This window comes from Oryzias latipes, chromosome 8 (assembly GCF_002234675.1).
Source record: "Oryzias latipes chromosome 8, ASM223467v1".
Lineage (NCBI taxonomy): Eukaryota > Metazoa > Chordata > Actinopteri > Beloniformes > Adrianichthyidae > Oryzias > Oryzias latipes.
In genome coordinates, this window is record NC_019866.2 from 9,001,319 (window position 1) to 9,025,855 (window position 24,537).

The window sequence follows — 24,537 nt, forward strand, 5'->3', positions numbered from 1 at the left end:
AAAATTAGCATTTGTTTAAAAAAACTCTTAAAAGAGGGGAAGGAAGGGGGAGGCAGGTGACCCTTTACTGAGAAATTAGTAACCATTTAAATGGCCACTTCTGATAGCCTACATGTCTTTATCATTGTTTAATAAAAAAACAGAATCTCTGGTGTTATATTCTGTAAATAAAAATTTTAAAAAAGTGTATTCAACTCAAAACCTTGGGCTTTTGTGAAGCCTCATATTCCTAAATAATTGTTCATTCACTCTTTTCATCATTTGTTTAGAATCATTCTTTCAACATACATACCATTGTAGCCATACTTTGTCAAACTGATGGCCCAAAGTTTGACAAGAATAAGCAGTTTTTGATTCAACTCGTTATCACAAGGCTACAAAACAATTCATTTTTGCAGCATTTAACCATTAGTAGTTTGGTGCTTCTCCTATACACTGTTTGGTTTCTGCCAAATTCAGGGCTTTGCTGCAAAAAACATTTTTTTATACAATTACCACACTTGTTCACCTTTTAGCAGATCCCTTCACAACAGCGAATCACCCAGACTTGGGCCCCCTAGTGGCTACATAGTTAGGCAGTAGAGAGAAGGGTCTTGCCCAAGGACCCACACTGGATGAAGCTCATAGTCCCTCCAGGGACATGAACCCTTGTTTCCCACGCACCAGTCCTACACGCAGCCAACTAAGCCATCCAGCTGCATTTTTAATTTTCCATAAATAAATTAATTCAATAATGCATTGAAATTGTGAAATATGAATGACTTTAGAAAAATAAATTATTTGATAATGGTTTTAACTTCTTAAGATACTTTGAAGTGTCTCTGAAGATTATATGTTTTGACCTTTGGGTAGCATTGCAGCAATGAATTAATCTATATTAGCCTCTGTATGTATAATAGAATAATACTACCCCAAGCTGGCATAAAACTTTTTTTCCTATTTTGACAACAAACATGTCAATAGTACCAGGTAGGTTACTTGAGTAACAAATATTTAGTTATTGAAACTAATAAAAATAAAATAAGAATCCAACAATATTGCTGTGTTTTACTTTACTCCCATTAAAAAACAAGACATTGTTACATCACAAGCAGCTAATTTTTTCATGACAGCAAACTATATCAGTTAATCTTAAAGAAACAAAATATTAGTCACTTAAAAGAAATCTTGCAAAAAATATATATAATTGAAATACATCCTTAATATTGGGTGAAGTATGAAAATGTCCAGAACTTCTTTAGAACATGGATGTCTGTGTTGATTTTCCCGTTTTGACCATGCCTTATTATTGCCCTGTAACCTTATTGTTATGAGAAATCCCTGTATTTTTACAATTTTCGCAATCATCAATTCTCAGAGTCCACAGCAAAAGTCTTTAACATTCGCTGCTCCTTTCTGACACGCATTCGCTCCTTGAAGTCTTCCAGCTCTTTCCTCTGAAATAAAAAAAACAAAAACATTTCGATCATCCAATGTGATATTAATCTGTTTTCAAACATAATGCACTTTAGATGCTACCTGTTAAGATGCTACCTCTTACTCGATAAGCTAAGAACACTTAAAAATAATATTTCAAAGTATGATCATTTGAAGCAATATTGACAGCATGACTCCTCACAAATGTTTATCTGGCTACCAGATAAACAGATAGTTGATTTTAAAGTTTATAAAACAATAAATTGAGTAGGAACTAGACACTCTCCACAAAATAAACAAGGCTCTAAGATCTGCAGAAGCAATCAACTGGGAGAACAACACTTAGAACTAAACCGAATGAAGCTTATTTCTGTTTTGTTGCTGCAATGAGCTCAGACTTCCATTAAAGTCAATGTTTAAAACGTTGCTTTTTTTAATGTTAAAGTCCAACTTTTCATTGTTTTATTAAAAAAATGTTTTCAACTTTATTTAACTTTCATTTCACTTTGTGTGTGCTGCAAAAGCTTTGGCATCTATGCAAGGACTGTTAATAGTTTATGTGTAAAAAATAATCTATATGATCACGCTTTCTTGCCTTAATGAGAAAAATATAAACAGAGGGGAAAAAACGGTATCTATGCTCTTTATTTTACACATACCTTTAACTCCTCACCAGGGGGGAAGATTTCTCTCTGGATACAATAAAAAAAACATTCAGTAAAAGAGGACAATTAAGAATTATTAATAAAGACAAAAAACGAGAATTCATTCAACGAGAATATATTCCTAAATTTTTATAGCTAAATAAAACAGACTTACTTTTCTCTTTACTATGTACTCCTCAAAGTACTCTGCTTGATTTGAGATCCAAAACATGGCCACAGGAAAAGACAAATACAGCATCATCTGCTCAAACAACAACAACAGATCATCATGATATTAGCTGAAAACAAAACGCGAAAGGTAAAATTTCTGAAACTGGCTAAATGGATTTCAAAAACGAATGTTGCCATTTTACACATTTAGGCTTCCTAAAAACACAAACAATTACATCTGTGTTTTAATTAATACTTACTCGGAAAACCTCAATTTTAACACCCATCTTTTGAAAACTGATTCGCAGCAGCAGTAAATGTTACCCTGACATAACCAAAGACCTTCAGACTACTTCCGGGTTTCTGGGTATCCAATCATTTACAAGTCCTGACACATGCGCAAATGAGGATATCCATGAAACAGCTTTTTAGTTAGAAATTTGCGTATTTTGTCCTTTATTGCTTATCGTTTTGATCCAATTTTATTCTGATTTTTTTAAGGCAACATGTCATTTTTTTCTTTTTCTTTTTTACTTTACGACCCTGAAATTCCGCCGCTATCCACTGAGGGGGCTTTGTAGCAGCATATATGTAAATGCATCTATATCTATATAATTCTGTATATACATGTGTAATATAAGCAATCGGTCTGTTAGCATAGACGATGACCGTATAACGTTATATTTTCGTGTATTTGTTTTTTTCCCCCCTGAAGTTACATATGGCAAACAAACTGGTTTAGATTTAAGTCGGAACATTTATCTTTTTATGTGTTTTCTATACGCAACACAAAGTAAACAAACAAAAAATAAATGATGCAACGCCCACAAAAATTGAACAATATAATACCTCATGTAATCAAACAAATTCACAAATAATAAAACAAATCAACGGTTAAATTATTTTTAGATTATTTTTTTTAAAAGTGCAAAGAACAAATTCTAATAGTTTTACAAGCATGTTTACACCAAACAGAGTTTTAGATTTCATTTATACACTTACAAATACAATAATGGCTATATTATTACAAGGACACCTAAAATTGATTGCAACAAGAAGTCGATGGAAAAAATATATCACATTTACTTTTATACCCAATGTTAATCAAAACATGAACACGAAAAGAGGTTTTGAGTCATTTGTTTCTTACAAATGGTATATTTCAAATAAGAAAAGAAAGAGAAAAATAAATTTTAAGAAAGCTGCAATTACTTTTCATCTCTTTTTTCATATGGGAAGGATATTATTTTTTAAAGCCCAAAAGATCTACCTAGAATTTGTAGTCATTTGAGACGCAGCTGGTGTACTGAAGTCAGAATTTGCGCTTGACGTCATCGTGACATCAAGAGGTGTTCAGGATCGTCGGAGAGAAAGATCCCGCGCGCCCTGGCAGTCTAATAAACTCAGGTAAACGCCGTTGTTTCCAGCATTATTCTGCCAGTTGTGTTGCCTGGGTACACCAAGATAATGTAGTGCCGATGACAAAGTATCACTAACGTAAAAACATCGACGGTAGTACAAATGCCCGATGCCCACGGAGACCGTTCTCTAGTAGTGCGGCGGCCTATCTGGATAACTAGCTTGCTAGCTACAGCTAGTTTGCAGTTGTCTATCAAAAACACAATAACGTCACATACAGTGAGTATTTGGTCGACCTTGATTGGTTGTCTCATCTGCCGAAATGACTATTTCAGGAATATATTAGCCATCAAATGATAAAATGGCCACACATTGAGCGCATTTTCCTTGTTTGCTGGTCTGGTGTTGTTGTGAGAGACGGTGACGCCGTCACGGGGATGATGGCGTACACACACTCAGACTGAGCCTGTGTCGGTAAGAATGCAGTCAGTTTAGTGTTTAACTAAGAGTATATGTCTGAATGTCTGATTATATCAGTGTGGCTCGGCCTTTTTACGTTACGGCGTTTCAGAATATGTTTTTGTTACATTTCTGTTTCGCTAACCACTGCACGTCTACTGTGCTAAACCAAGGCAGCAGACTACCAGGTGGCCTAATATTAGGGTCTTGCCTCCTAGAAGATGGTCGATAGCCCGCAGTCATCAGTTCAGCGTTTTCTCCCCCAGCAAAAAGAATGCCGTATTTTCAAGTAAAATAGTTTTGAGTATGTTCTGTTTGCTTCAAGAATGAGACAGTTTCACTTCTACAAAGCATTGACATCCAGCATTGTCAGATATTTTTTTGCCAAGGCTCACAACTGTCCCAGGCTCTCTGTTTTCCCTGTTGACAGACTTCAGCCATTGTTTCTTTAAGCTTTAAGCATGAATGTAGTGAAAGTCCGACTAATGCAGTCATACAAAGTGTTTCATGAAGACAAATGGTGCTTCTAAATTCATCTGCCTGTTTGTGATTTACTTAGAACACACCACAGAAAAGATATGTCCTGCATTGTTTTATAGCAAATTCCTAAATAAAACTCTTAAAACTGCAAATGTATGCAGTTTGGTGTTTTTTCATAGCTTTGATTGTGTTTATATGACAAAATATTCATGCATGATCATATGTATACATTCAAATAGTGTGGGATAACCATACGGTGGGTAAAACATCAAACCAAAACTGATATATGTGCACAAGACTTCGCTAGATCTAAGCAACTACACAAAATACAATTATATTTTGAACCAATGCACCTTAATTTTAAAAAAAAAAAAGACTCATTCTTTAAGATTCTAGAATGGCAGTGTCCCTTTTTTTAATTTTCTGGGTTTGTTGCTATGGTAACAACATCTTTGGCCTGGTTTTGAGTGGTCCCTTTTCAACAAGGCAATTGGTTGCACTTTAAATTGCTTTGCCTGCTGTCTTAAAAAAATACAACTTGTCTTAAACATAAAAAAGTAATGCAACATTTAAAAATAGTTTCCTCTGTCACACATGGTGGTGTTGTTACATGTGCTGCCCACAGTAGCTTTCACAAATGCACTGTGATTCATCTGATAACATTAGGTCACCTCAGACAAACAAAATAAACTACTACATAGTTTTCATCTTTTATTCTGTGCATTATATATAATATTATGGAAATAATATAAACATATAATATAAACATTTTTCTTCTTAACAGGCATAGCTTCTATATTTATATTTTAAAATGTCATCTACTTTGTAGGATGGCAGAAATTGACATTTTATGGCATTTTATGTAATTAAAAAAATGTACACAATGATGCTTGTTCTTTTTTTTATATCAATTTGATCTTAGTTAGCTTTTCGATTATAAGGCTTATTGGTGACTTTTTTTTTAAATTTTTTATGATGTTATGTGTTGTCTTCCAAGACATGTTACTTTTTATTAAGGCTTGAATTAGGTATCAGAGTTTAGTCTTAACAACTAAATCATTTCTTTGTAGTAATGCTTTACTTCTTTTCAGAATAGGATTTTTCATTGAGAATCGTGGCAGATTAGTGTTGTAGAGAAATGTTTTATATACAACTGTAAATTTTAAACAGAATCCTCCTAGTACATTTTTCAGTATTGCTTATTATTATTCATTAACATTATCACTTTATTATTAAGAACAAATACATGAGATGTACAGTCCAAATGGTAAGAAACCATAAATGATACAATATAAAAGTGAATCTCAGCATTATACCATAAAGTGTGCTTACATATACAAGCATACATATGATAAAAGGAAAACGATAAAAAAAACAGAGAAAAAATGCAATGCAAAGACATAATACACCATATGAAATATCTTATAAATGTAATGCTTATCAAACATAATTTAAAGACAATAATTTCATTTTTAAAAAGCTATCAGTCAAAAGCTTAATTCAATTCAGTTTTATTTGTATAGCCCACATTCACAGCAACTATCATCTCAATGGGCTTTGTACCAGTAATTGTAAAGTGAACCAAAATGCAAATTGATGCCAAAAAGCTAACTGTTAACTCTGTCTACCTATAAAATGGTTTAAATAGTTTCTTAAGACATCTGAGCAAGTACGCATGACAAAATTCACAAACATTTTGGTGCTGCAACATTCAGCAACAACGCCTGGTGTCATTGCAGGCCACTGTTTAGTTTTTGTTTTTTTTTCAAGCTTTTCTTATTAGAAAGCCAGGACCCCCATAAAGTTTACATTACTTTCTGTGGATGTTTTTCTCAAGAGAGCATCACAGATGAAAATAACATATTTTACCTCTGTACAAGCATTATTGGCTCTACCAAGCAAAAATAAGTTGTTCTGCTAGACTTCAGAAATAGTTTTTGGTGACATATCAAGTTAAACAACAGGCCTAAACAATACTTAGAACATAAAATCTTAGAGCACATCTTATTCACTCATGTGAGTGCTTTGGAGAACCTAAGGCAAAGAAAATTGAGACATTTTGCATAAGCAGCTTTTTTTAGACTAAAATAGAAGCTGTTGTTAAACATCTATATTAATCCAGTTCTTTTCCCTTTTTACTGAAGTAAAAATTTTTATGTCGGACATTTCTTTGTTCACATCTCTTTGGCGCTTCTTTTCCTCTCCACATCCAGGCTGCTGCACTCTGGGGCAGCTGACATTGACAGCCATCACCACTGTCTGTATGCCATCGTCGATCCCTCTTGCAAGGGCATTGTCGGCTATCATCAGTCCAGAAATAGGCTGATCAGTTGTTGGGTTTGCGCTGCAAAGGCCAAAGCTTTAGCGCTCGTACCATAGAAAACAGCTAACACTTTATGCATAGTAAATGATAGAGCATCTTTAAGACTTGTAGCCTGTTTTATTTGCTCAAAGAGCACCACATTCCTTGTGCTCATTCTTTGCTTTACATTTCATTCATTTAATGTCTTTAGGGTGGACTAATGCCTTATTTTAATCCTGCTGTTCTCTCTGTACAGTCACTTTCAGCTTTGTACCCACAAAATCTAGTCAATCTATGTACATGCACACGTATTTTACACTTTAATAAGGTTCTCATCGTCCCCTAACTTCAGACTAAGTTGCTTCAGCAGAACTTTAGCAGAACTTTTTCCCAACATGGAAAAATTAACATTGTAAAGTGATTAGCAATAAACAAAAAATATAAATGTAAACTAATGTTGTGTAAAATAGAGGAGGACTAAATGGTCAACTGAACTTTATTCAGTTCATTTCTTTATGGAAAGCAAAGTGATGCCTTTACATGGTTTGGTAGTTCAGTTTTGCACTCTTACACAAAGAAATTAGGACGTCCTTGATAATATTTGAAATTCTAATATCTAATCTATTTTTGTTTCCAATGGTAAAAAGAGTATACAAAAGTTGATTAAAATATAGTTGATTTAATTAGTGGAGATTCACTTTGTGGAAATGAATAAAGATAAATCTTGTTCAAATGAATTAAATTGAACAAAACCTTTAGTCAAAATTTATTAAATATACAATTTGCGAGTTAAATATTAACCTTTTTTTCTCTGTTTTATGTTTTTACCTGTTAGCTCTTTTTTCTTGCTTATTGCTATCATTGTAAATATTTACATCTGTTCAATAATTTCTTCAATAAATTGTTTTAATCAATATGTGATGCAGTTTTTTGAGTTTTTGTTTTGTTTCTTCAAGCTTCAAAATTAGTTTGTGAAAAATTATTTAATTGATACCATTGAAATGTTCTCATTTTGGAGGGTTTAAGCCACCATACATAATAAGGTGAGTGAGAGAGAGTTTTCCTGAAACCGATGGGAGGATAACTTTAAAAGAGGAGAGTGTGGGGGTGGAGCATAATGAAATGGACTCAGAAAGGGGGTGTGGTATTGTAGGTGTAACATAGAGCCATAAAGAGCAAGAAACTCAAGCTTGGATGGGAAAGGAGAGGAGGGAGTAGTGAGCAAGCCCTGGAGGAGGGAGGGAGGGGTGTGTGGGCAGAGGCTTGCTGAATGAGGAAGCGGCAGAGCCATATTTTACTGTTGAGTAACTGCATGCTGGTTTGCCTGCGCTAGAGTAAGAGCCAGACTATGAGCTAGAAAAATAAAGTTCTTCTCTAGGACCATATCGGAATCTACTCCCTACTTTCAATTTGATCTCGTTTTTTCTTCTACCTCTTGCTTGCGCCTTGTGTCCACTTTGTCTGGAGAGGCCCTGAAGAGGAAGCACAATGGAACGAAGAGCCTGTGGCAACTGGGCTGTTGTACTGCTGAGAGGGGGATGGGGTAGAGAGAAGACCGGTTCACACAGCTAACAGCCTGCCTGCTGTAGGTCCGACAGCCTTTCCTCCCTGTCTGGACACCCCATTTTTAGGGAGTTTTTTCTTTCATGAAACGGCGACGCTCAAACTCTACTTTGTCTTTCATGGATTACACACCAGTTTCCGTGGGATTTTAGCGCAAACACTGAAGCTTGTGGAAAAATCTTGGGTGTTTTGGAGGAAACAGAAACTTCTGTGTGATTTTTCTTTCACTTTTCTGAGCTTTCGTCCCCTGTGGTTGGTTTCTGATTTATTGGAGTTCTTGAATGGATTACAAGATGCACGCCAAGTCGAACGATTTGTTGGATTTTCAAAAACTGGATGCCCTTCTGGAGAAAATTGCCCATTCAGTCTCTGTGAAAAGGTAATACTGCGAAGTGAAGCAGCCTCACCTGCATACATTTAATTAAAAAAAAAAGAATCTTCTATAATCTTACCTATTCTATAAAACGTGTAAAGTTAATGTGAGCCCTTATTCAATAATCCATGAGAAAAAAAAGTTTAGGACAGCCTGCGGTCATGATTCTTGAGACCATCATGTGGTTAGCACAATGTTGTGTTTTAACTTGGTTCATCTCAGTTTATTGTACTTCTTCAGTACTTTAAGAATAATTCTGTATATTATGTTGTATTGGATAAAAGTTCTGTTAGCGTGGGAATAGTAAAATTCCATATTTGAAGCCTGAAGCCACAGACTTACCTTCTGGGAAGAACTGATGTTGGTGGGAGGGTTCCAAAAAAACATTGGTACTGTGCGTGTGGCAGCCTTAGAAATGTCTGTTGGGAGGGTTGGGTTTACTCTAACTGGTTGGAACTGTTAGGAGCGGATGTGATTGTTTTTTTCCTGTATATGCCTGACTCATGGTTCGTCTATTTGAGTCAGCTTTTGAGCTCACATGCTTTCTTGTGTCAAGTTTATATTTCAGTACAAGAGAAACTCTGTTTGCAAGTTTAAACTGAGTTACGGAAACAAACATTTAGAAATCACTTTTTGTTTTTTGTGTATTTAAAAAAAAACTATGTGAAACATGAAAACAAAGATCTGAGTTATGACCCCATTTCATTTATTTGTTTGGTTTTTCTTGATACTAGGTTATACGCACAATTGGCCTTCCTTTTAGGTGGTTACTTTTGATTTTTGTCACTCTTGCAAAACTAGAATTTTATTATTTGAGGATTTAAAAGGAACATTCTATGGACAAATAATTGTTGGGATTATTTGACACAAGGCAACTTTTATGCCCTCAGGTCATCTACAAACTACCTTATCTGCCTAATTTCCTTGGAGCTTTTTTCTACAGCTATAAAGCTAACCTGAAAGTTGACTTGACATGGAGCAGAACTGTTTAAATCAAAGTTTGACACTCTGCAACACCAAGGTTGACAATTACAAAACTACAATTGGTAGCACTAATCTTTGCCAAATATTACGCTAAAGTTAAAAAACTCAAATGTTTGTCTGAAATATGATCAATTTGTTAAAACCTTTGAGTTGAGCATTTCATGCTAAGCTCAACTCCTTCAAAGTTTTTGGTCATCCTGATGAGGGTTATCCCATCTATAACAAAACTTTGTCATACTCTACAGGCCTCAGTAGTAAATATATAAACAGCAAGCAGTGCAAATGGAGAAAGCACAGTTTCGTTTTTTTCTTTTTTATTTATGTGTTTTAAAAGGCTCTCATGGACTTTTTTTCATTCAATGTTTTTATTAAAGAGAAAACAAAACAAATTTAGCTAGTGTGAAAAAAATGTGTTTTATCCAGTAGCTTCAACATAGTGTTTTTTGCCTTTGTTTTAAAATCTGGAAGATGGAAATCAAAAAGCAAAGAAAGAAAAGCCTATTTTGATCATTAAGTTGTAAGAAAAAAAAGAACTACAGAAACGATTTCAAACCACTGCTGTTTGACATGTGAAAAAAATATTTAGTCTTTTCTTCAAATAGTTTGACCTCTTATGTTTGTGACTGCATATTTTTAGACATAAACCCTTTGGTTGCAACTTAGACACCTGTAAATAGTTTTTATTGTTTTTGTTGTTTAAATGCTTTAAACCATGGTCTTAGGTAAAAAGCTGTTTACCCCAAACTGTGGTGCAGTTGGCCACTGAATTGGGGCTGCAAACAGCAGATTGCAGATATGAGTCAGATGCATTCCACTTGCGTTAGAAAAGTAAACTGGCGTAAACTAGTGGCTGAGCAAGGCAAGGAAAAAAGCTGTGCAGAAAAGTAAGCAAGTTGATTTCTTTTGTTCTTGTTAAAGAACAAAGTTGGGCTCCTGAACAGCCGATTCATTTCCACATGGGGTTTTCCGCACTTAATGCGACTGCTACAGTTCAGTCTCAGTCAAATCCCACTAGTATTCAATGTGCACTGCCAGTGTATTAGCCAAAAAACACTGACTTCCCAGAAAACTTACCTTTTCCGGTACCTCAATGAGATACCGGAAAAGGTACTATAGGACATAGCTGACTGGATGATGATATCACTTCATGCCAAATAACCTTTCAGATGAAATGATGGACTAATGTCGTCATCTAATCAGTGATGTCCCATAGTACATACCTTTTCCAGTTTTCAGTAAAAAAGAACAATACATTTCGGAAGGCAAAAGTAATTTACAGAAATCTAAATGAAATTTTAAAAAACGACATACGGGACATCGCTGATTGGATGATGACATTAAAACATCATTTCAAACCAAAGGTATTTGACATGAAGCAATACTACAGATCATCATCCAATCAGAAATGTCCCATTGTACAGTTTCCCGTTTCTCGTTGTGTTTTTTTTTTTTTAAACATTTCATTTTGTTTTCTGGAAATTACTTTTGTTTTTTTAAATGTTTTTATATTTTAGGTTTTATTTTCTGGAATTTCATTTTGTTTTATAAAATGTAATGCTTTTTTTTTGTATTTGTTTTTTAATTGCCGTTGTGAACTTTTGAATATTTTTACGTCTAGTGATTGATTTATGATTTGCACTTCAGGCCCCCCTTAGAAAGCACACCAGAATATATCAAAAAAAATTTGGCCTGACAGGACACCGACTCATTACATAAGAACGATCCTATTGGGTATGTTTTGCTTTCACCCAAAAGTATTTGAATTGGACTAATGCTTTCTTTTTCTACATTTTTTCCCTATTCATGCAATAGATTTCGTAGCTTTCTAGACTTTGAGGGATTGATCATGAGGTGAAACGTGACTCATCAGCATTCTGATTAGTCACAGATGCATGCTTATTGTTTGCTTTCCTGTATCGGTGATACAAGACTAACTTGTTTTCTGCATTGGTTTGTTGATCAACTTTATTAGGGATTTTTTTCCATGTCTTTGCGTCTTTCTTAAGCATCAAAGACATGAGAGTTCATGCCCTTTTTTGCCATTTATTTTCCTGAGTTTGTCCATCTACATGCCTGAAAACAAATGTAAAATATGTATAGACCTGTACCTCAAAGCTGTGTTAAAAATACTTAGACACTAAATGTGTCCAATTGACTTCAGGCAAGATATTTTATCGTTTAGGAATTAGCTTTGTTTTCTGACTTAGTAAAAAAATGTATAAGATCTAAAACCATCATAACTAAAGGATTGAATTCAAATGTTCCTAAGTTAAACATTGTACCACTTTTCCACATGATGTAATCTTATCGTGGTTTAATCCTGCGATTCTAAATCACTTCACACTAGGGTTGTTCTGAATTTTTGTTTTCTTTTACAGAAACACATTTCATTGGAAAGCATGTCAGATAAAGCTGGTATTTGAACAGAAGAATTTAGTGACTTTGCTATCATGTCCTGGAGTTAGTCTGTGATGTGTTTAATGTCATGTGATTGATGGGCCACTGTTTCCTCTGTCCAGAGAGTCCAGTGAGGAGTGCAATGGGATCAGTGGTGCTCTGTCAGTGGAGTCTGTGTCGGGGCCAAGACTAAACTGGTGTCCTGCCAACACCACTGCCCCTGCTTCTGCTCCAGCTCCAGCTTCTTCTCCAGGGCCCGAACCCACACCCCTACCTTTCAGAATGGGGGACGGCCTGGAAACAGCACAGATGTCGGGCAGCGGTCAGGGGCAGGCCCAGCAGGGAGGCAACCCCCCACCTCCAGAGTGCATCAACCCCAACAGGCCAAAGCGCCAGACTAATCAGCTGCAGTACCTCCTTAAAGTGGTGGTGAAAGCTCTGTGGAAACACCATTTTTCCTGGCCTTTTCAAGCACCAGTGGATGCAATTAAACTCAACTTGCCTGTAAGTACTGTCAGTATGTGAACTGCATTAAAAACATGATCATGTTTACATTGTTAAACTTTTAACTATTATTTAGTTAAAATCTATCAATTGTGGTCATTGAATCTGGAGCTTTTGCACTGAAAGCCTCACCTCTCAAACTGCCCACGGGGTACTTGAAACTACTTTATTTGGTCATCCAAAAGAGAGTTTCACAAATCAGTAGTTATCTTATAAATGTCACATGAAAGGCAAAACTCAACATTTGATAGATTTTCCAGACACCCTGATGGACATAAAATCAATTTACAATAGTCTAGATCAGTGGTCCCCAACTCTGGGGTAATGGACCAGTACCGGCCTATGGGTCAGTTGATACCGGGCTGCAGAGAGCAAAACACCGCCTACAATTTTTCTGTTTAATTTATAATCTGAATCTGATAGGAGTTTTATTTAAAAAAAACAATGGATTCTCCCCTCCAAATGTGACTCATTCTTGACGCATGTCAAGTCGCTCGGTCACGTGCCGGTAATACATTGGCTACCGACCACTAAATTGAAACCCCCAAGGGAGTAAAGTTAACAAAAAAACGCACATTTTTGGAAAGTTTATTTTCACAGAAAAGAGACAGTGAGGAAACAGAAGAAGAGCCTTTGACGTCGAAGAAAAAAAGCTGTATTTAACAGACAATAACCAGGAGCCTTTACTCTAAATATGGATTTATTAACAAAGTTGGTCCTACGCACCAAGCCCTCTATGCATGATATTCAGCAACCGGATGTATAATGTCACGAGGATGCTGCTAATAAAGTTGTGCAAACCGTGGATTTACATTTGTTCATTATATTTAGAAAAGACTAGTTTTAGTGACCCTTTTTTCTCTCCGCATTTTTCCGTCTCACTTTTAAAGTCGGACGTGGCTGAAGTTGGCGTCTATTTCTTTCTTGTTTTTTTTTTTATTGCTCTGACAGTTATGGGTTATGGGAAAATCTATATCACAATATAATGATTTTTACACAAAATCTAGTTTACAAATGCAGTTTAAACCAGTTGCAGAAATTTGACAGATGAAGACAAACTTCACCTTCTAAAGTTAAGAGAAACTGGAGGCTGAAATATAAACCAACTGGACATCCGCTTCAGCCTCATACAGGCTGGTCCAAGAAAAGTTCGCCTGACATTAAACCAGTGCAAAAGGTTGAAAAAGGTTGTGGACAACTCACTAGTCTAGATCATTGTTGATTTTATAGGAATCATTTACTATGAAGTGGCAAGCCATATGACCTAAGTTGTAGGTTTAGTATTAATGTTAATATCACAGCAATGCAGTGTTGTGTTGTTTTGCTTTAATGGAGCATAATGTTTTACTAAACATTATGTAATCGATAAACAGTGAAAAATTAATCTTAGTGTTTGTTTAAAAAGTTGTTATACCAGTATAAACATTGACAGTTTTCTTAAACAACAAGGACCAACTGTAAAAAATGAGATTAATCACATGGTGGACACAAAAATTGGTAGTCCAGATTATTGGCTCACTGCTTAGTAGTCATTGATTTATAACATTGGATCATATTTTTTACTGTGAAATTTTAAGAATTCTTCAATATTTGCACGCTTAAGAAGAAAAGTCTTAATTCCTTATTTTATTTTAAATGCAAAAGTCCAGGATTAGTTTTTTTTAACCCAGTTAATGTTTAAAATGAATAAAAACCATTTTGTCATATAGATTCACTTTCTATAAGGTCTACGTTTGCCTTTGATGTTTCAGGACTATTATACAATAATCCATACTCCTATGGACTTGGGAACTATCAAGAAACGACTCGAGAACAGTTACTACTGGAATGCTCAAGAATGTATCCAAGACTTTAACACAATGTTTACCAACTGCTATATATACAACAAGGTAAGGGGTCACACACTAAAGAAGCAGTTGCTATAAAATGTTAGTTCTAGATGAGCGCATTTCGGTAAAAAAATATGGTCTCCTCTTGCAGCCTGGAGATGACATAGTTTTAATGGCTGAGGCTCTGGAGAAGGTGTTCCTGCAGAAAGTTTCCGAAATGCCTCAAGAAGAAATAGAAATCGTTGTCATGACAGGAAAAGGACGTGGACGGGGCCGGAGAGACGGTGGTAAGCAGCGTGCCAACTTTTGCTATTTCAGATATTTTTTCTTCAAATGTCTCTGGGAGATGTCCAAATTACATTCTACTGTTGTAACATTAAGGTCTAAACTTGAAACCAGGGGGCATCATCGACTCTCCATCTACAACCCCTCAAACACGTGGTCTGTCGAGTCTGCCTACACCTCCGCAGTCTCGAGGACCACTGCAGGGCCCGCCTTCACTACCTCCCCAGCCTTTATTGCAGGCCCTGCCACCCCATGTGCCCTCAACGTTGCCGAGCCACGCACCACAGCTCGGAGCTCCGTACTCAATGAGTCAACTGGACTGTGCTCCCCAGCTTCCTAACCTACTTTCTGTGCCTCTCGCTGGTCAAACCTCTCTTCCCCCTGCCTCCATCCAGGGGCCTGCTCCAATATTGCAAACTCCTGTAACTATGACCAAAGTGAGTGTGATTTATGTACTAAACTGTTTGTGGAAGCTAGCACATATTAATCAAACACTGATTTGTTTTCTTTTCTGGTCGTTTCCCTCCTGTTGATGAATTTCCTGCTTACCAGCAAAGAAAGAGCCAAAAAAGGAAAGCAGATACGACAACACCTACGGCAAATGACCAACTGAATGAATCCTCACCAGCAGAATCAAAGTCCGGGAAGACGCTACCAAGGCGGGAAAGTACCAGGCCCACAAAACTGATGAAGAAGGATGCTCCAGACTCTCAGCATCACATAGGCATGGGGACAGGACTGGGTAGTTCTAGTGGAGGTCTTAGTCCTAGACCACAGGATCAGCTTGGTTACTGCGCTGCTCTGGTTAGGGAGATGCTTTCCAAGAAGCATGCTGCCTATGCCTGGCCATTCTACAAACCTGTTGATGTGGATGCACTTGGTTTACATGATTATCATGACATCATTAAACATCCAATGGACCTCAGCACCATCAAGGTGTGTCCAAAACAGCATTTCTATTCAGGAGTTAAACAGATGTCGGGAAAAGTATTTTTGCATAATGCAAAGTGATCTATAACCTTGTTTGTCAATTAGGCCAAGTTGGAGAACAGGCAATACCGGGATCCCCAGGAGTTTGCAGCTGATGTACGGTTAATGTTTTCTAACTGCTACAAATACAATCCACCAGACCATGAAGTAGTAGCCATGGCACGCAAACTACAGGTAAGTCGAATACATCTGTTTTTCTTTGAGGTTAAAGATCTACAGAGCCATACAAAATATAGATTTTTGATTTTGTCATTTGTTTGACCTGGATAATGATGTAGAAAAGGGAAATACATTGCAGTAAAAGTAGATATCTGTACTGGTTTGGAGGATGTTCAGTGTTCTTCCCTGAAGATGGATCTGTAGTTGGAAAGCACTCGTGGGATGAGCAGCAAAGCAGCTGTTGCTGCTGAACTTGTGCTGAAATAATGACAGTACATCTGGGAAAACGAGCATTATCCTTCTGGCTACACCAAGTCACATTTTTGGTTGTATGATGACGGGAGATGGCATCAATCTCATTTAAGAAAAACGAGGTTTGTCTGAGACGATATAAACAAAGAGAAAAATTGAGATTAGATGCTGCAGTGAATCGCAAACCTTCACTTCTATAACGTAGTAGCCAAACTGTGTAACAAAACTCCCAAACTCGAGTGTTTGTCTTTTTAGGAACTTTATCCAGAAGTTGGTAGTGGCGATGTAATGGCCTCCCATCACCTTAACACTCAGCAAATCATCTTGAACATGCTGTTTGTGGTAGAGATCAACAATATTCTTACGGATTTGCCACAAATGTGAACTGATAAACCGGAAAATGTATCCACTGTAGTGTGTGACTTTAACCGTTAAAACCTCAAAGAAGAGATGTTGGTCTGTTCTGTTTATGGATGGTTCTTCTTCCCTTTTCCTTTTGATTGTCCTATAAAACAAAAAGACAGAAGTTGATGAACTCTTTTTGCACCAGCAGAGATTTAGCAAAGTTTTTCCTTTCACATCCCCATCTTGCTGCTCATTTCAAACGGCACTTCTCTTAAATAAATATTGCACACAGCTCACCTTAAAAACTAAAATCTTTGCAACAAATGTATACAAGCATTAATGCCCACATAGTTGGCAATAAACATGTACACATTTGAAGAAATCAGAAAAAGGGAAAAAAAGATGCTGTCCAACATCGAGACGTTTACTTAACTATATCTATGTGAAGAAAAGGACATTGTTCTGCATTTTAGAACAATTGGGATTAAAGTTTGCTACTCACCTCTATTGTGCTGGAGACAGGTTTGGTTCTAGGTCAGCAGAAATATTTGCTTTAATGCTAACAAAGATGCCTTGTAAGCCATTAAGAAAAAGTCCAATTAATTTTGAAATCCAGAATTTAGGTTTCACAAAGTTTTGTTTACAAAAATAACATTTCATGCCATGTAGTCTCATTAAAATGGCCAAAATCAGACAAATCCCTTTATGAAATAATAAACTAGAATCAGAAAACAATATTAGTAGAGGCTTTTAGTCAGAATATAGATTATTTTTTAAATATATTTGTGACAATTCAAGTCAAATGAATAATCAACAAAATCTAAAACAAAAATCTGTCTTTGGATAGTTTGAAAATGATTGCTAATTTTTAAAAAAGGTCTAATTGTAGTATTTTAAAACGTTATTTTGCTTCAAGCACAGTATCTTGTAATTTTCATCAGCTTTTATTTTCTAAATGTGTCTTGTTTTTTGTTTTTCTCTCTTTGGGACCTTATTAAATCAAATGTGATGTGATTGTTGTTTTCCAGGATGTTTTTGAGATGCGTTTTGCCAAGATGCCAGATGAGCCTGAGAGCAAACATGTAGTTTCAGTCCCACCACCTAGTCTTCACCACCCCGCTCCTGTAAAACCTCAACCCCCTATGGCCCATATTGCCTCTTCTTCAGACAGCTCAAGTGACTCCTCCTCAGAGTCTGAGTCTTCTACAGATGACCCTGAAGAAGAGAGAGCTCAAAGGTTGGCAGAGCTTCAGGAGCAGGTAAGTGCTCAAAGTAGTTTCAGGATCCTGGTTCTTCTCTGAAACTTTGCTGAGATTTGTTGCCGTCTCTCCAAACAGCTGAAAGCTGTCCATGAGCAGTTGGCTGCCCTGTCGCAACCACAAGCCAGCAAACCAAAGAGAAAAGAAAAGGAGAAGAAAGAGAAGAAAAAAGAAAAGCATAAGAAAAAGAGCAGCATGCTGGGTCTTGTGGATGAGATCCAGGATCCTCCGCCTGTTTCACAGCTGTCAAAGAAAACAAAGACGATTAACATTAACAAAGAAATTGTTTCCAAGAAAAAACCAAGGTGAGTTGAAAACGTTTGATCTTATTGCTATCGTAGTGTTGCTTTAAAAAATCACTGAACTGACTTTAAAACCATTTTAGAATATCAATTAGAATTATTTCCTGGCGAAAACCTGTTTAGTCAGTTAGAATTTAAAAGAAAATTCAACTTCTATTCTTTATTTAATTTAGGCAATCAAAAGTCACCAGAGCTCAACCACCATAAACAATAAAAGACATTTGAAAACGTTGAATTTTAGTAAGATCATTGACACCTGCACACCACCAGGTGGAGAGCAGGGAGTTCAAAGGTCAAAGCCTGCAGAGCTTGAATGTGTTTGTGCATCTCTGAGCTGGTTTACACACAGGCAAGCTTTCAAACATGCAAGGAGGGAGGAGACGGCGTTTAGCCCGACCGCCGTGTTTATACAGAACTCAACATTTGTTGAACTCAACATAGTCCATCTGCTAAAACAAGAGAACTTCCAGCAGAACGGGGAAGTGGTTGTATTCGCATTTCTAGGAACAAATGCAAAAGTGACTTAAAGACCAGACTATAAGGCATGTTACATGTTTAGAAATACAGCTGTGTTTCTTTTGGACGTCTACTTCTGGAACTTTTCACCTATTTCTGTTTTTTAAAAGCTATTTCTGAACGTCTATTAAAAATTATTGGTAACCTTGTTTAGAAAGTGATTACAAAACTTTTTTTTTGGTCCCTGCAGTAAAAAGGAGGTGATGAAAAGCAATCATCCTTCCAGCCTTCAACCAGTTCCTAGCCTAGAGGAGGAACTTGGGTCTTTAGTTACTGGGGAAAAGTGCAAACCCATGACTTATGAAGAGAAGAGGCAGCTAAGCCTGGACATCAACAAGCTCCCTGGTGACAAGCTTGGCCGTGTAGTGCATATTATCCAATCCAGAGAGCCCTCGCTTAAAAACTCAAACCCAGATGAGATTGAGATCGACTTTGAGACACTGAAGCCCTCCACTCTGCGGGAACTGGAGAGATATGTGTCTACGTGCCTCAAAAAGAAGAAAAAGACAACAGGTTAGACATCAACTGAAGTGACGATGGTTGTTTATGATCAACAAGTTAACAAAATTTGACATTTATTATGGAGTTATAGATATTCCATTAACAGAATGTTGTTGTTGTTTTTAGTTGAAAAGGCAGTAGAATCCATGGCTACTTCAAAGAAGGCTGGCTCTTCTTCAGATAGTAGTGGCTCCAGCTCAGACAGCGAAGCTGAGGGGACAGGTGAGCCTGTTCCCGTTCCTCTTTAACTCTGTCGATTTGTCACCGTCCTTTTTAAAACAAAACTCCATTGTCTTTGTTACAGGAACAATAAAACAGCAGAAAAAGAAAACTCCGTCTATGAAGGAGGGGAAAAAGCCTCATCCTCACGCTCAGATGGGCCCTGCTCAGCCTGGGCTCCCGCCTCAAGTCCCGCCCCCTCAGCCCAGCAGTCAGATGAAGCAGCAGCAGCAACGTCAGCCATCTCCAGAGGGCTTCATGGCGCCCCCACCCGTCGCTCCTCTAGAGTCTTCCCAACTACTAGAAACTAACTTTGAGACCCTTCCACAGTTCAACCAGCCCCTCCTGCTGATGAACAACACAGGAAACTCTTCATCGCCCGCCCCACCACATTTAAATCCTCATTCAGCTGAGCCAGTTTCCCCTGAGACACATCCTTTCCTTAACCAGCATCCCATCCTTCCCTCCCCAGGTAAGAGCAGTGGTGCAGATGTTGGTTTTTTACTGGTTTAACCCTGTTTTTGTTGTTTGTTTGTTTTTACTGCTGTTGCAGGACAAAGATTATATTTGTAAAGCACACCTAACATTTTATTTCATGGTCACAATATCTCAGATGTGTTTATGTATGTGTTCCCCATAAACACATTAGATTTTTTCACTTTACCTTTCTATTATAATTTTATTCCTGTTTCCTTTCTGAATTGGATGAGATCAACATGTTTTGTGTTTTCTGGATCTGCTAGCCCTCCACAGCTCCTTACCTCAGCAGCCCTCTCGACCGAGTAACAAGGCAGCCCCTCTTCATCCCAAGCCCCCCCAGCAGCAGCCTGCAGCACCACAACAGCAGCAGCTCCAGCCCCAGTCAGCGCCGCCCCCCCAGCACCAGCTCCCAGCTCAACTCTTACACCCCTCTCAGCCCATGCATCAACGACCCCTGTCCCCCCCAACACTAACACCACAAGGCTTGCTGTCTTCTCAGCCTCCCCAGCTGCTGTTGGAGGACGACGAAGAACCCGGGTCGACTACGCCTATTAACCAAGTGCAGTTGTACCTGCAGCAGTTGCAGCAGGCTCATCAGGCCCCGCAGACTTTGCAGTCGCTGCAGGCGCAGGTTCGACAGACGCAGAAACAGCAGCCAGGGCAGACGTCTCTTTTGCAGTCCGGCCCGGGACAAACTCCAATCTCCTCTCAGACTTCGCTGCCTCCCCCACAGCTCCCCGTTCAGTCCCAGGCCCCGCCCACATCCTTACATCAGGCTCTTCCCCCACAAATGTCTTTACACCAAGGCCGCCACCTACAACACACGCAGCAGCAACAACCGCCGTCACAACCACATCAAGTCAACTTCCAGCAGGGTTCTGGACACTCTGTTCTGTCCCAAGTGTCCCAAAACAAGTCCTCCATGCCCCCCAGCAAAACCCAGCAGATCATTCAGCATCAGCAGCCTTCCCCTCGACCAATCAAAGCTGACCCGTACAGCGCAGGTCCGTTTGAGGATATTCTGTTGACCTGTTAGTACAAACAAACACGTTAATGTTTGGACGTTCCTGACTCCCTGCTCTTTCTTGACAGCTCACATAAGGGACAACCCATCCCCTCTCATGATGCATTCTCCGCAGATGTCTCAGTATCCACCCGTGTCTCATCTGTCTCCACCTCACAACATGCAGCCCAAAAAGGTTAGTTCCTCCATAAGCTGGCTCAAAAATGTTGTGGCGAGGGTTGAAAGTAAGGCCGTCACTGTGTGTTGACTCTAAATACGTGCGCTTGATATCCAGCAGAGGTCCTCTGGAAGCCAAGGTGGAGTCAAGGAGGAGAAACTTCCTCCATCACCAATGGTTAGAGAACAGTTTAACCCTGCAATGAGACCAGAGCACCACAAACATCCTGAAAGCAAGCCCAGTCAGCAAAGTAAGAGGTTCCTCTCATTCAGCATGTCTGTCAAAAACCATTCAGAAACACGGAGGAAATTAAAAACCTGTTTGCTTTGGTCAGATGTGAAGTCCATAGACAGTTCAAGGCCTGTCATCCGCACATCTGAGCCGAGTGGACCCCCGGCCTCCCTTCAGGACAAAGACAAATTCAAGCATGAGTCCAAGACATCATCTGCCCCTAAAAAGGTACAGGTGGGTAACAGTTTTTTTTTACTATTATTAATGATGTTCTTGAATATATTCCGTAATGTTTCTGTGTCATCAGGACGTGAAACTGAAGAATATGGGCTCGTGGGCCAGCCTGGCACAAAAGTCAACGTCCACTACGTCATCAGCGGTGAAGTCCTCCAGCGACAGCTTTGAGCAGTTCCGCCGAGTCGCTCGGGAGAAAGAGGAGCGGGAAAAGGCGCTGAAGGCTCAGGCCGAGCAGGCGGAGAAGGACAGACTACGCAGGGAGCAGGACAAACTGCGGTAAGAGGAACCACAAACCAGTTTACCGCATCACCAAGAAATCTTTTCTGATTTCAAACAATAAAATGTTCTGATTTGGTCATTTGTGTCAAGCTACAAACAAGCAGCTCAATTGATCTGAATGCTTTTCAGAGGTCGAGATGAAGAGGATGTGATGGAGCCGAGCAGAAGGGTGCACGAGGAGCCCCGCAGGCGTCTGGAGCAGACGCATGTCCAGGCGCCTTTACATCAACCACAGCAGCTGCAGGTGCAGCAGGAGACCCAGCCAACTGTGGTCCAGCAATCCACACAGCCCCCCACGCCACCCCAACCCTCCTCACAGAACTCTCTTGACCAACAGAGGGAGCTAGCGCGGCGAAAAGAGCAGGAGAGAAGGAGGCGTGAAGCGGTGAGAAATTCTGTCAAGTTTGCAGTAAGATGGAAAATATGAAATAGTTGTTTCTTTCATACACAACTTTAGAAGTGTATGAACAGTTACAAAAAGTTAGGTTAGACTCTAACATCTTAAAATTTTGGGCTCATTAGAGACTGATTTGTTTTGTTTTTCAGATGGCGGCAACCATTGACATGAATTTTCAAAGTGACTTGATGGCCATCTTTGAGGAGAACCTGTTTTGAAGAACAGAAAAAATGAAACACAACTGCAAAAACTAAAAAAATTAGGAAAAAAACTCAAGCGACGGATGATGTGAAGCTCCTTTTTGGTCAGATCCGGTGACCACTCACCGCAAAGGGCTGTGGACTCTGGTGGTCCAGACTCGCTTTGACCTCATGAACTCTCGTGGAGGGATTCTCGTCATTTTGGATCTTTTCTTACGGATTTAGTACCGCTAGCCTGAAATCCAAAAAGCAAGAGAAGGACCCCTGTTGGCACAGCTGCCTTAGTCATTGCCTGATTTCCTATGTGTGCATGGGTGGGAGAAGAAACATCCCAATGAAGAGGAAAATGCTCTGATGTTCTGACGGCCTGTGCAGATGTCTTTTGGCACTGCCAGATGTCTGAAAGTAAGGAAAAAGACTTTTATTTGAGGATTTGCTTGTTTTAAGTCAACATAAAAGTTTTAAGGGGGAGGTCAGTTTGCATACTGTAAATCATGTATATTTCTCGGCAGAGAAGTTAGTTTGCCTTACACCTTTTTCTTAAACAGACAAGTATGTTCTATGATCTGCACAAAACAATAACATTTGCATACAGAAATAGAAAAGTGCAGACAGGTTTTCCATCTTATAGTATCCACTGTAAAAAGTATTTTCTAATGCTACAGTAATTGTTTATTTTGGGTCTCTTCTTTTCCACCGTGGCTCTTTGAGCCGTCACACCGACACTCCACCACTGAGATTTATGCCAAATTACCAGACATTCTTGGAAAAGCCTTCCTTTAAAACGCAGTTGGGGAGAAATGTGAATATAAATATATGCATTGTGATTGCTCCAGTCGTTCTGGAAAACGGGATTGGTTTTCATCTCTCTTTGTTTTTGTCATTGGAAAATCCATCAGAAAGAGTTTGGTGAGAAAAGGGAGAGCTGGTGGTTTGAGTCTTTCACTACACGGCACAGGGATGGAAGTCATGGTGGAGAAATTCCAGTCCTGTTTACAACAATCAGGCCGACCATCGGTGACGCACTCTGTGCTTCAAATGAAGAATTGTTCCTGAAGTTGGAAGGAGTCACACTGCTACCTGAAATAGGTTGGTTTAAATATAAAGAAACAAACGTTACTGGGACCAGACTGAGATCTTACCGTAATTAGTTTTAGCATCGGATCCATAAATTCCCAGGAGGCACACTGTAACAGTACAAAATAGAAAAGCAAAAAAATGACAAAAGTTCAAGCAGAAAACTCTGAAAAAAACTTAATTTATATCTTTGTTCTTGTTTGATAATAGTGGATGTGAATTCTAATTCTATTCTCAGACATTGTCGGAGTGGAGATGGGCTGGAATCTGGACATATCTCGTCCTCTGCTCTCGTCTATTCTAGTGTTTCTCCAGTGCCTGTATTGTGTTGCAGTTTTTTGTTGGCTTATTTACCACTTTGAGAGGTTATAGACAAAAACCTTTAAGGAGTTTGGGGGGGTGGGATGCAGGGGGAGGAAAGGCCTGTCAGAAGAGTTTGTTTAAAGAAAAAAAAGTGGTTAAAAAAAGAAAATCCAGCATTTTATAATACAACCATTGTCAAGTTTCGGGGGGTTTTAAATTTAGTTTTAGCTGGAATTCAATGGGTGTACACATCTGACAACTACTTTCCCCTTTTCTCTGAACAGGTTTTAGCTAGAAATGTTTCCGCTTTGCCACACTAGTGTTTGAGTCTGGTCAGCGTGACTGTAAAGTTGGATGACTGTGTTGGTTTTGTTCATCCTTTCTCAGCATTTGGTGCTGGGAGGCATGTTCCTAGTGTAGATAAGCCTTCTGTTGATGCAGAAAGTAAAGAAACAAACAGTACTTCAAAACGACTCATTTATTGCCTAATTCACCTTTATAACTTTTATGATGTCTACCATGTTTGAGTATGTAATTTTATGATTAGACTGATATGGAAGCGGTTTAAAAAAAAAAAAGACCTTCATTCCTTTTAAGCCTTTTTTTTTCTCATAACTGTTGGTCCTGCCGTGCCATGGTTCTTCAGAGAATGTGCTGATCTCAGCCCGGAGTTTGCTTTATTCAGGTATTTTATTTTGTGTTACATTTGTTGTTTCAGGGGGTTTGTTTTTTGAACATGTTCCTCAATGTTTGTTTGGTTTGCGAATGGTCCCTTGAGGTTGTTGATTAAGTCTGTTATATGATCATTGAATAAACTCATCTCTTTTTTTTAGAAAGTCAAAA

At 38.4% G+C, this 24,537-nt stretch overlaps 2 protein-coding genes across 8 annotated transcripts; one reads left to right on the forward strand and one right to left on the reverse strand.

Annotated features, from left to right (window-relative positions):
• Positions 1–1,027: 1,027 nt before the first annotated feature.
• Positions 1,028–9,230, reverse strand: pet100 (PET100 homolog). Of its 3 annotated transcripts, none has more exons than XM_020705234.2 (4): positions 9,110–9,230; positions 2,236–2,322; positions 2,076–2,108; positions 1,028–1,436 (listed from the first exon to the last, which is right to left on the reverse strand). In XM_020705234.2, exons 1-4 carry the CDS (start codon positions 9,152–9,154, stop codon positions 1,347–1,349), a joined length of 255 nt encoding a protein of 84 aa, XP_020560893.1. In that variant the 5' UTR covers positions 9,155–9,230; the 3' UTR covers positions 1,028–1,346. The 3 variants fall into 3 exon arrangements, with proteins under 3 accessions (XP_020560893.1, XP_023813257.1, XP_004071409.1); XM_023957489.1 differs by lacking the exon at positions 9,110–9,230 and adding an exon at positions 3,869–4,372; XM_004071361.3 differs by lacking the exon at positions 9,110–9,230 and adding an exon at positions 2,492–2,617.
• LOC101158947 (bromodomain-containing protein 4) lies at positions 3,533–24,537 on the forward strand. Of its 5 annotated transcripts, none has more exons than XM_011478072.3 (19): positions 8,110–8,773; positions 12,271–12,652; positions 14,404–14,541; positions 14,633–14,768; positions 14,863–15,203; positions 15,319–15,702; positions 15,802–15,930; positions 17,541–17,771; positions 17,850–18,076; positions 18,780–19,102; positions 19,217–19,312; positions 19,395–19,781; positions 20,053–20,793; positions 20,882–20,988; positions 21,088–21,220; positions 21,305–21,429; positions 21,509–21,714; positions 21,847–22,102; positions 22,264–24,537. In XM_011478072.3, the coding sequence occupies exons 1-19, from the start codon at positions 8,676–8,678 to the stop codon at positions 22,330–22,332; spliced, it is 4,509 nt and encodes a 1,502-aa protein (XP_011476374.1). In that variant the 5' UTR covers positions 8,110–8,675; the 3' UTR covers positions 22,333–24,537. The 5 variants fall into 5 exon arrangements, with proteins under 5 accessions (XP_011476375.1, XP_020560892.1, XP_011476372.1 ...); XM_011478071.3 differs by having other exon boundaries at positions 8,111–8,773; positions 21,305–21,435; XM_011478073.3 differs by lacking the exon at positions 8,110–8,773 and adding an exon at positions 3,533–3,638 and having other exon boundaries at positions 21,091–21,435.

Excerpts from the sequence above, each read along its gene's own strand:
- LOC101158947 (XM_011478070.3), top strand. The coding sequence starts at position 8,676 with ATGGATTACAAGATGCACGCCAAGTCGAACGATTTGTTGGATTTTCAA. Across the intron at positions 15,204-15,318 it reads CTCCTGTAACTATGACCAAA|CAAAGAAAGAGCCAAAAAAG; the intron begins GTGAGTGTGATT and ends CCTGCTTACCAG. Across the intron at positions 20,794-20,881 it reads AGCTGACCCGTACAGCGCAG|CTCACATAAGGGACAACCCA; the intron begins GTCCGTTTGAGG and ends CTTTCTTGACAG.
- pet100 (XM_020705234.2), bottom strand. The coding sequence starts at position 9,154 with ATGTTTTTTTGGAACCCTCCCACCAACATCAGTTCTTCCCAGAAG. Across the intron at positions 2,323-9,109 it reads ACATCAGTTCTTCCCAGAAG|ATGATGCTGTATTTGTCTTT; the intron begins GTAAGTCTGTGG and ends TTGTTTGAGCAG. Across the intron at positions 2,109-2,235 it reads AGTACATAGTAAAGAGAAAA|AGAGAAATCTTCCCCCCTGG; the intron begins GTAAGTCTGTTT and ends TATTGTATCCAG.